This window comes from Podarcis pityusensis (assembly GCF_964106645.2).
Source record: "Podarcis pityusensis genome assembly, contig: HAP1_SCAFFOLD_156, whole genome shotgun sequence".
In the NCBI taxonomy this organism is placed as follows: Eukaryota; Metazoa; Chordata; class Lepidosauria; order Squamata; family Lacertidae; genus Podarcis; species Podarcis pityusensis.
Window position 1 is genome coordinate 53,547 of NW_028293280.1, and position 12,032 is coordinate 65,578.

A 12,032-nucleotide genomic window follows, 5' to 3' on the forward strand; every position below is an offset into this window, starting at 1 on the left:
GAAACTGCTTTCGGTATCACACACCTAGGCTGGTGTAAAGTTAACACAATATTATATGATAATATTTCTCATATAAAACATAAACAGGTGCAACTACAGGTTACTAAAAAAACATTTAGCTGCTGTATTTGGTATAATTAATCTTCCTGAACAAAATGCAGTTTTACATTGTGATACTCAGTAAACTCAAGAAGCGTTTTATAGTATCTACATATGGCTGGTCTCTTACTGACGGCATATATTTAAGTTTTGCATACCACTGCAAGTCTTCCCAGGGACAGTTAACTAGTGGCATGGAATAGTCATCACTGGTGCTCTAGATGAGTTGTATCTTATCCTATTTTGAAGGCATGTAATGCCACAAAAATTATATATAGTAAATTATCTCCTACTCAGCTTACTGTTGACATGAAACGCCAGCCCAAATATTTACCCAAGTAATGTTTCCTAATTTGAGGAAACAGCTGCATGGTGAGTGTCAGGTTGAGTACACAGTAACACCACATACTAGATCTACCTACTTATAGTTTTAATGAAGGAGCACCAAGATGGAAGTGTTCCAAGTTATTACACGTCCTTTGAATTAATGTTAGACAGTAATAAAAATGAGTGAGAGTCAAAGAAGATTTCACCCAATTTCCAGTATTCAAAACTCGTAGGTATAATCTAAGTAAAATGAAGCACTTCCAAATCAAACCGGTTTCAATGGGCAAGATAAGCATGTACTTAAAAGTTCTTCCTGAAAGCATTTTGCTTCACCCTTCTTCTTCCCTAATAGCAAAATCCTGTGAGTCTACTCAAGTACCTCTCACTGAGTTTAATGGGGGTTTACCCAAGCTAAGTGGATGTTCCTATACACTGGCAGAGGAAGAAAGAGTGCGGGAGGAGCGCACTGCCCCCAGCAGGGCGATCCCGGTGGGGTGCCATTGCTTCTGCCCACCTGCGCTGGGCGCCACGCCCACAGGATGTGCGCCACACCCACGGGACGCACGCCAGTCCCACCCCTGCCTGCTGTTCCTATAGGATGTTCCTATATTTGAAGACAATGCTAACAGCTATACAAATTTCAGAGAGATTACTCACCACCCTTAATTATTCACTCAAAAAACTGCATAAAACATACCTTAGATGCTAAGTTCTACACAGGTCCCTGGGATCTGTTTGCATGAATGGTGGCGAACACCATTTTAAAATTAATACAGGCTTTAATATATGTATACATACAGGAATGTAATATTCCTAAGGAAATTGTTTTACTAAATTACAGAAGTCTCCCAAGTGCCACATTTTGTTAAAAAGCCTCAGAGTGTACTAGTTTCAGATTTAAAAAAAAATTCTGACAAATTCTGAAAGCTAAAAATATGGCATTTTGAATAAGAGTAATTTTCAATGCTTTTTCATGCATCTTTTGAAAAAAGTAAAGGGAATGGTGTAAAATTTACTGTATTTTAAAACTGAAAATAGGAATGAGTCAAAACACTGCTAACAAAGTTTTTTGCATTAATAATACTATTCTAGAATACATTTTAAGTTAAAAATGTATTAAAAGTTCCACCGGAGTTGAGTTTAAATGCTTAACTACACTTGCTCATGAAACATACCCCTACCAACTGTTGATCTTTGACACTATAGCAACAAGTGAACATTTGTTCAGAAGGAATGCAGAGTATGCGATTGGGGGAAGGGGAGGTGGTCACAATTTAAGTCAGCTAGATCGTTAGACTTAAAAGTTAATTGGAACTCTAAGCTATCATTTATTGCATGGATTTCGCAGGTAATTTTGATAGTACATAGATTTAATCTGAACCATTTAAACATAGCTATATTATTCAATATACTCTTGAAATTATCTGAATACGGAGAATGTAGGCCTTCAACACTTGAGGCTAACACTGATATTTTTACCTAAATCTACATCAATTTAAAATGTATTCCCAAATAATCCCCTACTACCAGAGATCCCCAAACGTTTGCTGGCAAACATTTTTTCTAGTAGCCACAATGGCTTGACACTCATGTTTCTTTTTCCACTTGCAGTGAGGTTCTTTTGCCAGGTTATTTTGCCTGGGTTTTTACAGAGGCTTGCTGGGAAGGATGTGCAGGTATTTGTGCCAAGCCTTGTACGCACCACACTATTGCAGAATCTCAGTCTAGCCTGATAGTATTTTTGGAAAGAGGCATAATCAATCTCTCAGAACTGTTCACAGTTATTTTCCAACATGTTAATCCAATAAGAAAGTATATTTAGATGTTCTCTCATCACCAAACGTAGGTTTATGGTTACCACTGTAAACATATTTGCAGGTGCTGGATATATCAATAAAATTCCTTTGGCCTGGAGTTTCCCTCTGTCAAGGAAGCATGTGTGGGATGCCCCATGTTACCTTAAAGACACAGACAGGCAGAAATAAAGCTTCAAGCACCATAAGAGAGCTACAGGAATTGAAGAAATATTCAGAAGTCTTCACTTACTAGTTATCAAAAGGTCTGAAGAACAGAACTCATGGGATACATAATGGAGCAATTTTCACTGAGTCATTGGAACTTGTGGTTGCCTCTTGCAATTCAATCACATGCAGAAATGACTTTATCCACTCCTAGTAAAGGTAAAGGGACCCCTGACCATTAGGTCCAGTCATGACCGACTCTGGGGTTGCGCGCTCATCTCGCTTTATTGGCCGAGGGAGCCGGCGTACAGCTGACCATTAGTCATGTGGCCAGCATGACTAAGCTGCTTCTGGCGAACCAGAGCAGCGCACAGAAACACTGTTTACCTTCCCGCCAGAGCGGTACCTATTTATGTACTTGCACTTTGACGTGCTTTCGAACTGCTAGGTGGGCAGGAGCAGGGACCGAACAACAGGAGCTCACCCCGTCACGGGGATTCGAACCGCCAACCTTCTGATCGGCAAGTCCTAGGCTTTGTGGTTTAACCCACAGCGCCACCCGCGTCCCTTATCCACTCCTAGCAGCATTCAATAAATTTAATAAAGCACATAATGGTAGCTATACAGAGCCAGCCACACATACAGAAAGCACATGCAACAATACCAAGCAGTCCAATGGTCAGGTGAATTTTAATCTTGGAGTGGTACCATGTCCTTACTCAATAAAAATCACCCAATGTATCAGAAGAGCCACAGAATTAATTTTATACCCAGCAACGATTTGATTAGATTTCTGCATTGCAGGGGGTTGGACTAAATGACTCTCAGGGTCCTTTCCAACTCTACAATTCTATCGTTCAGAGCTTTATATATTCACTAAACTCTAGATTGCACAACACTCTGTTTTTCAAATTGGAATTCTAAGTAGCTGTCATTCGGTGTCTGTGTCCTACTCAGCATAATCAAACCCTAAAGAGAGCTTTCCAGATATTATAATATCTGAAGCACCTATAATGATATGCAGCCAATCCATACCATGTAAAAGTCCTGATGATACTGGAGGGTGTCTGGTTTACTGATAACCTAGACGTCTGTGACTATTACATAAAATATGATTTGATGAGCCATAGTTTTACCTCATTGTTTTATAATTATTGGTTGTGAGAAAAGTGTTAATTTGCTGATTTATTTGTAATTACATTCTCTTGGAGAGGCAATACTATGCTTGGTACTTCTGTGGAGGAAATTCACAGGCATACACTACACCCTAGAGGAAACAACTCTTAAAAAGCACATAGTTTAAAAGCACATAGTGAGAAGGGATGGGAGCAGGAATCCTCCAACAATGATCATATAGACCTATAGATCAGGACTTTCTTTTCCCTTGCTTTAATTCTTCATTGTGGCCCAATTATGCCAACCCCCCCCCCCCCAAAAAAAACCTGAGGTCAGGTTCCACACAGCTTCAAAGATTTTGATAATCTGGGGTTTCCCCTCATCCTTAGAAGCTGTCTTATACTGAATCAGGCTATTGATCCACCGAGTTCAGATTTGTTTATGCTGACTGCCAGCAGATCTCCATAGTTTCAGACTAGGGACATTCCAAGCTATACCTAGTGATGCAGCAGATTGAACCTAGGTCCTTCTGCATGCAAAGCAGATGCTCTGTCACTGAGCCACGGTTGTTTCAGGTCATATCACCAGTGCCATGGCTACAGAGTCACTGGAGAATAGGAGTACTTTTTTAAACAGAAATGGCCTGGTTCACACATAACACAAACCAAGGTTTCATGAACAAACCACAAGTTTATCCAATAAGTTTTCCAGCAAATGAAAAAAAAACCATGGCTTGTTTCTCTTAAATCTGAATTATTTCCAAGCAGCTCTTACCACGTGCCTTTGTAGCCTTGGTGAGTGTCTGGGAGTCAGGTGGCCAAACAAACCATGGTTATTAAGGAAGGGTTATATGTTCATGTTATGCAAAACCATAATTAAAACAAACCAAGATTCATAAGCCAACAAACTACTGTTTCAGTTTGTGCTTTTTTGATAGCTTAACTCTGGTTTGTTTACTAAGAAACAAATAAGGGTTTGATAAACAATAGTTTAATAAACCCTGGTTTAGCGCTGTGTACCAGTTCACACTGAAGCAGAGTGATCAGTGATTTTACCTTTTTTAGTGATGCATATTAAGTTAACCAAATAAATGCACAATGCTGCCAAAATGACCATGATAGAAACATATTGATCAGCATATAAATTAATTGAATCTACTTGCATACCCCATGCTCTGAAGATGATGCTAAAATTTTAGGAACTTTCAATGTAATTACTTTAAGAGTTTTAACCTGCTCCATACTAAAATGCTAACAGCATATAAGTTTTAGCTGAAAATGTCACTAGATTAAAAGCTTAATTAAAAACCATTAAATCTTTAAAGGTTAATGGTTAAAAGCACAATAACTCCCTGTTCTTCCACTACTACTCAATTCTTTCCTTTCTCAAACGGCTCAATCTATTCAAGAGCCCTCACATTTAGCAGCAGTGACATGAATTGACCAGAATATTAGCCATGGATATGGGCAAAGCTCTGCTTAGCTATAAAGTTCATAAGGTGGTTTTAATCAAGTAGAGTAACTGTATCCTGCTCCAAATTTACCTGACTCAACTACAACTTGTTCTGAGCTTCCTGGCAGAAGGGTCGGATACAAATGTAACTAAAACAAATTTAGGAGTATTTTATTCCAAGTTTCAGGGAATACTGTCATTTATGAATTCACATTCATAAACTGGCATTTCCATTCATAAATTGGCATTTCCTTGTTTGTATTATTAAGCCCACCTATTAATTTCAACTTCAACATTAGTAACTGGTTTTGAGCTATTTGGACATTAATCAGTATGGTGGAAAAAGCAGTGATTGGGGTTTCAAACAATTCCATGCCTCTACAATATAGATCACCAAGCCAAACAACGTTATTCAAAATCATACCTTATGGAGTATGTGTTAAATATGACCACCACATATGCTCAATTTTACATCACAAAACAGCAAGGCTGTAAAGTCTATGGCAACACACACCACCCTCCAAAGTATTCTTCACTTTCACTATCCACAACATGATCCACACCCATATCAAAGCAACTGAGTCGGAATCCTATTCTGCCTATCTATAGCCTGTGTGAACATATACAACCAAGGATGGCAATTAGGCAGTAGTAGTGACAACTTGTACTTACTGAAAGAATGGAACTCCCACCAAATCCTCAAACTTCATCAAAATCAAAAGCCATACAGCTAAAAGGTTTGGGTGACTAGGAAAATTTGGTCCATGTTCACTAAGTAATGCCTAGCTATCATTTGTACTGATCTGCCAGAGCCAAACTCAAGAGAATGCACAGGCTGCATTCTTTATTTGAGGCCAAACATCAACATTATGAGTTCAGAGGCAATGGCCAGCAGAATTTATCACTACTTCCACATCACCTTCTTCTTCTGTCTATGGAAGTTATGCAAAGGAATGGGACAAAAATATGAAGTAAGCAAGACATTCAGCAACCCTCACTTTGAATTGCAGCCCCCCATTTCAGTATCTCCAATCCAAATAATTTCACACCTTATTCTACAACCAAATTCACACCATTACTGGACCAAGCAGGAAATTCAGTGTATTTTGGAATATTTATCTGTTGACACTGCACAGGCATGTACAAGTAGGGCTCACAACCAAAGCTGCCCTTCACATAAATGAAGGCAGAGACACAAACTTGCAGTTAAAAACCTTCAAGCACAGGAGCATGCATTTTCTCACTTAAATTTTCTTGGAGGCTACAAATCTTCTGTGTTTACATTTTAGTACCATGACTCGTATGTCAAGACTAGGTTATAGGTATAAATGCTGCTTTAGGATACAACACAGAGAATTCCTTTTGACAGCACTATTTCCCCTAAAGCACAGAAGTCTCCTAAATGGAGAACTGTATGCTGATTAACAGAATCTCAGACATCCTAAAAAAGCGGGGGGGGACTGTTAGGAAATAAGTCTTAATGCACAGAAACAAGTTTCATACTCATAGTGTATTGTTTAGATCTCACTGATGCCTAACAATCTAGATCTTGCTCTCGACACAATAGGATAGTGTTGTTTGCTGATTCTGCAACAAAGCCCATGTCTAGGTATGATGGCTTTGTGTTCCTTTAAGATGTAAAGCTTAGAAAAGTTCTGATTTTAAAAGCAGAAGGATAAATATACTTAATTCAGTTGGATGAGGCAAAGCTGCTATAATACATTGGCAAGAAAGTGGGACTTTTGAATTCAAACAAAAGAATAAGGGCACACTTCTTGTTGATTTGTTGACAGCAGCATAAGAAGTGAGGAAAATGTATCATTGTTGCTCAAAAGCAATCTCACTGGGCATTTGGCAGATCTTCTCAGAAATTTATTCTGCTAAGGTACAGGTCTATAAAGCACAATGCTCGCTTTGAATCTACTACAAAGAAAAAGAAAGAAAGAAAGAAAGAAAGAAAGAAAGAAAGAAAGAAAGAAAGAAAATATTCCTAGAAAGGAATTCATGCCAGGTTAGCTGGTACCAGCTTCTTATTTACCTATATTATGAATATTATGTTCCATTAAGTACTGAAAACTACTTGTCTGAAGGATTGAGTTCTTACTCCGCAAAGGATACAATGAAGAAACAGTATCCCCACTTGAAAGTTTCAACATCTGCAATATTATGTTATATTTATTTCTGTTGGGTTTTTTCCCTTATTTCAAGTAAGCACTACTCTGACCTACTTCACTCATTTTACAGAGCAACTGTTTAAGCATTCTCCTGAAATAGGCTATGAATTTATTTTAAATGTATTTTGTAAGAAAAGCTGATATTCAATTTCAGCTCAAACAGGAACGTAAGAGATGTTTAGCTAGTTACCCACAAGCTAAATCAGTATAAAATCAGACCTTCTAAATCAGGGATGGGAAACTTCAGGCCCAGCAACCAAACACAGCCTTCCAGGCCCCTCTGTCGAGCCCTCAGAACTTTCGCCAGGTCACACACCCCTCCCCAGCCCTGTTTTGCACCCTCATTTGGTGTTTTTACAGGGCTGGAATGTGTTCATAGAACTCCAATAATGTTTCTTGCTTGCCTAGATGGAGGGGGATGTGCGGGTGCGAAGAAACTAGCAAATTGTTCAACGGTATTGCTTCACTCATTTTTGCCTCTTGCTCCACCTATCAATAGAAATGGGCCCAAGAAAGCTGACCAAAAGGAAATGTGAATCTACGGATGAAAAGAGTTTCCCCTTCCCTAGTCTTAATCATACTACTGTACATCACCAGTAGAGCAAGTATAATCAGCTTGCTTCTTACCCATTTACATCAGAATTCAAAGAAGAATGGAAGTATCTTTCTCTATCCACCAAAACAATGGGAAGATTGGCATAATTTAGCTCAGAGGTATGAAACAGAATCCTAAGAATTCAATGGGGCTTTGCAAGCCATCTAGTCCAAACCTCTGCTGCTTAATCAGGAAATCCAAAGCTACAACACTGCCACCAGTCTTTTCGCCACTGCTTAACAAATGATGGTGCCACTACCCCCTCAAGAAAAAAAAATCTATCTCAAAAGAAGTCGGTGAGTCTAAACATTTTTCCATTTCTACCAGATGCCAATTTTTAAAGGTTTTTTTTTTTTAAAAAAGGGAAGCTTAATTTTGTTTATGACGTGCCCATTTACAAAACAACTTGCTCAATGTTTCACAGAGGAAGTTAGCAAAGTAAAAACCACAACTTCCTGTATACCGCAAAATATACTCAAGAGAAGACAGTCACTGTTCCTTCTAAACATTTCTTTGATCATATGCTAGCAAGTAAGAAATTAGCTACAAAAATACATTTCAAACTATTGGGAGTTATTGAGAAGCAGCTGACACACCTTCTGAAAGAATGGCTTCTTTCAAATAAAGTAGAACATCTGCAAATTTCCTGACATCATTCACCAGTTGCATGATGTACTCTGGGTCCACAACAGTGCTGTCATAGCAGTCCGAGTTGGAGCTAATGCTGCTCAAAGAACTGCTCTTGGTGCTGCGCCCCATCCCCCAGGTTCCTGAATTAGAGATGGTGAAGAAATTGGAGGTAGACAGTTTGGTTAATCCTAAACCACGCTTGTTGCCACCACCGTTCTGTCGCAACATCCCAGCCACTGCAATGCTTATGAAATTTCCAGAGTTAACATTCAGTGTTGCTTATGGTCCATCTGCCAAGCAAAATAGTGTCCTGAGGGAAGAAAAAACAAAAACAAATATTAGTCAGTTGAAAAGAGAACAGGAATACAACATTATTTAAATGCTAAGTTGTTGAATATACCTTTTTCATATTAAAAATGTTATTCTATTAAGATAATCCCACATACTCAACATACACAGCCCACATATAAACTCTTAAAATTACTAAAGTATATTAGTAGTAGCAGTAGTATGTATTTGAAAATATATTCCACACTGCATTATCTTAAAATGTGCTACTCTTATCAAGCCATTTCCAGATGTGAAGCTGTATACCAAAGCACAAAGGAACTTGATTTCAAAACTTTTCAAAGATATAGGGAGCACAGTATCACTAGAATTAAAGGTGTGTGTGTATTTTTTTTTTTTTAATCCTGCACCTTTAGTACTGACATACACATTTCAATGCATTTCACCACCAAAACAAGTTAGGTTACTTCACCTGCTACAATTCTAAGATGTATGCACTACAGATTCACATTTTGCATCTGTGAAAAAAGTTGATATATAAGGCAAATCCTCTGTTTCCACACCCTATATATGCTATAGAAAAACTGCAGAGAGCAATGATTGCATGTTTCATGGAAGCATGAGCACTGGAAGTGGAAGTTTTAGCAGGTACACTGTATGGGTAACGTATTCTCATTACAATGTCAATATTAAAATGGTAATAATGTGAAGGAGTTATAGTAATAAGAAATTGTGTATTTCCCATAGAAAATTGTAATATTTGAATCTTTAAGCCAAACCTCTGAGGACTTCATTTACACAAGTTTCAATTAATCAATTTCTATGTCACAATCAATTAAGTCCAATTTTCTCCCCAGAAAACCTAAATAGATACTGTTAAAAATGCAAGATGAAATACTACTGCTTTTAAAAGCAACTTTCTATTTTTGAAATATAAAGTGATTTATAAATCTTAGTTGCTTTTTGAAGAGATGATTTGGTTTGTCAATAGCCGATTATAAAACACATTAACTTGATCAAACTCTTTTGCTGTAATCTATGCGTCTCCCACAGCTTTACAAAGCAAGCAATACTTGAAACTGTGATTTGGCTGAAAAACACCTATCAGTTTGGGTTCACAAATGACTTTCATTAATTTACTGGATAAATAATTAAACAAGAAATTAGGATTAAATCTGAATTCCAGACCTTTTACAGTCAATAGTTTTAAGCAGGACCAAGCCAGATAACTGACCACTTCCACTAAGCATTTCATATAAACATACCTGCAACTAGTCTTCGTTTTAAAGCAACATGCATGATACTACATGATAATACACACTGAGAAGCGGTCACAAATTATGAAAACCAACCATGTCAACAATGTAACCTGGTTCACTGAACCCTATGGAAAGAAGATCATACTAGGAGAAGTTCCCTTTAAACTGTTATGCAAAGCTTTGTGCAACCTTCCAAAATTGCCATATGCAGAGTTGTTCTGCAATCTTACCCTTCCACTTAACCATTTCCTTCTCTTAAAACATAATGACTAGTAGTGTGACAAGCAGAACTTGCTATACACAGAGAACTCTTGTGGTTTTGTATTTTGGAGCCCTGACAAGCTGCATTAAGGATCATTCTCATCTTAAGCATTTAAAATGCTTCATCACACGCTTGTTATCTGGAGCTCACTCTCACCCCAAACACTTAAAAAGATGACAACTATTCAACTATTTAGTTTTGAATATATGCACTTGTTTTAGAATCTTATGGTGTCAAATGCACACTGCATATTAAATAACATTTCCATGAACAGCTAGGCTTTCAGGACTTACTTGCAACTATTACATCATATATTATTTTAAGATATGGATTTTCCGTAAAACTTTCATCTAGATGTTTTAAGATTAAATACATATACTCTTGAATTACTCCCTTATACTTTATCAGAGAAGAGCACAGCTTCACTCTTGACAACATATATTTAATTGCACCGAAAGAAGGAAAGCAAGTCCCTACATTCCCCCAACAACCTATAAGGTCCCTAAATTATTATTGGGGTCAACCCTCTATGCATGTTCATGCATAAATCAGCCCTGCAGGCTACAGTGGTCCGACTCCAAACCAAATGCATACAATACGGCTGCCCAGTTCCCATAACCATGCCCAGAGTTACTAGTGGACAGATGGGGGGTGGGAAGAGGACGGGAAGCAGCAGCAAAAGTTTCCCTCATCAGGGCAAGGCAAGTTACAGCCAATAGAAAGGGGGAGAAAAACTAAACTGAATAATTGTTGACAAGCATATTGTATGAGCAGTTGGAAACATATATATAAACCCACCCGTTTTTAGCAAGGGAGGCGCCCGAGCTCCCCCACCCCTTTCAAAGGAATATCTGGCATTCCTGGCCAGGCGCGGGTGGGGGTGCGCGCGCGACCGCAACCTCTCACTCTCCCTCTCCCCCCCCCCTTGCGCACCGCTCCTCCCAGCTGCAAAAGGCAATCCAGGGCCCCCTTTCACCGGCCCATGCCTGAGCAGCCACAGCTGCCAAATCGCACGTCCACCTCCTCCTCCTCCTGTCCATGCCCAGGATTTAAATACAATCGAAAGGAGGAGACGCTCCGGCTACAAAACACACACGGGGCGCGGGGGGGGGGGGGAGAGTGAAAGAGAGAGTGAGCGGGGCTGGCTGTAACTAAATAGTAACTGAGAAAACTACGTGGTGTAAAATAGGGCGGATGGGGGGGAGGGGAAGGGCAGAGATTTGAGGGGTGAGGTACTGGCTGGTGTGGAAACACGCACCCGAAACGAGGGCGGGGAGAGAAAAAGGAAATTGTCAAGAGCGGGGTGTGGTGTGGTGGGGTGTCTGTGTGTGTGTGTAACACAAACCCCCAGAAAAGCGAACTCGGAACCTGACTGGAGAGTTTGGGAAGGGGGAGAAAAGAAGCGGCGGCGTGAGAAACCTCCTCTCCTCACCCCTCATACGAGTCTCCCTCGCTCTCTCTCCTGCCTCACTGCATGTGGGGACCGAGCGCCCTGAGGAGAAAAATAAAACACGCACACACACCCCTCAGGGGAAGGGGAGGGAGGGAGAACTGACAGACGCTGGCAGCCGACCCAATCCCCGTCGCGCGCTCCCCCTCAGCCGAAACCGCCCGTCCTCCTTACCCGGCAAACTTGAGAGGAAAAGCTGAGGTGGTGGGGGGGGGGTTGTCGGGCGGGGGGAGACGCGAAGGCAGCTCTCAGAGGCGTCGCCTGGTCGCTGCCGGCGGCTCCGAATCCCCGGGCGCGAGGAGGAGGAGGAGCGGCGGCATCAGCAGCGGCCGCCGCATCCCCTCCGCCTGCTGAACTCTGTCTCTTCTGCTCGCTCGCTCACACACGCTGCTCGCTGCTAGACTGGCCAACGCCGCCAC

At 40.2% G+C, this 12,032-nt stretch overlaps 1 protein-coding gene across 2 annotated transcripts in view; it reads right to left on the reverse strand.

The window, feature by feature from the left end:
* ARHGAP29 (Rho GTPase activating protein 29) overlaps positions 1-11,980 on the reverse strand; it is a 61,524-nt gene extending 49,544 nt beyond the window's left edge. The window contains exons 1-2 of one of the 2 annotated variants that reach the window (XM_081024476.1): positions 11,788-11,980; positions 8,321-8,664 (exon numbers count right to left, since the gene is read on the reverse strand). In XM_081024476.1, coding sequence (XP_080880602.1) covers positions 8,321-8,582 — 262 coding nt within the window. In that variant the 5' untranslated portion in view covers positions 8,583-8,664; positions 11,788-11,980. The remainder of the gene's footprint in view (positions 1-8,320; positions 8,665-11,787) is intronic. The other variant, XM_081024475.1, reaches the window with a different exon arrangement.
* Positions 11,981-12,032: the final 52 nt, after the last annotated feature.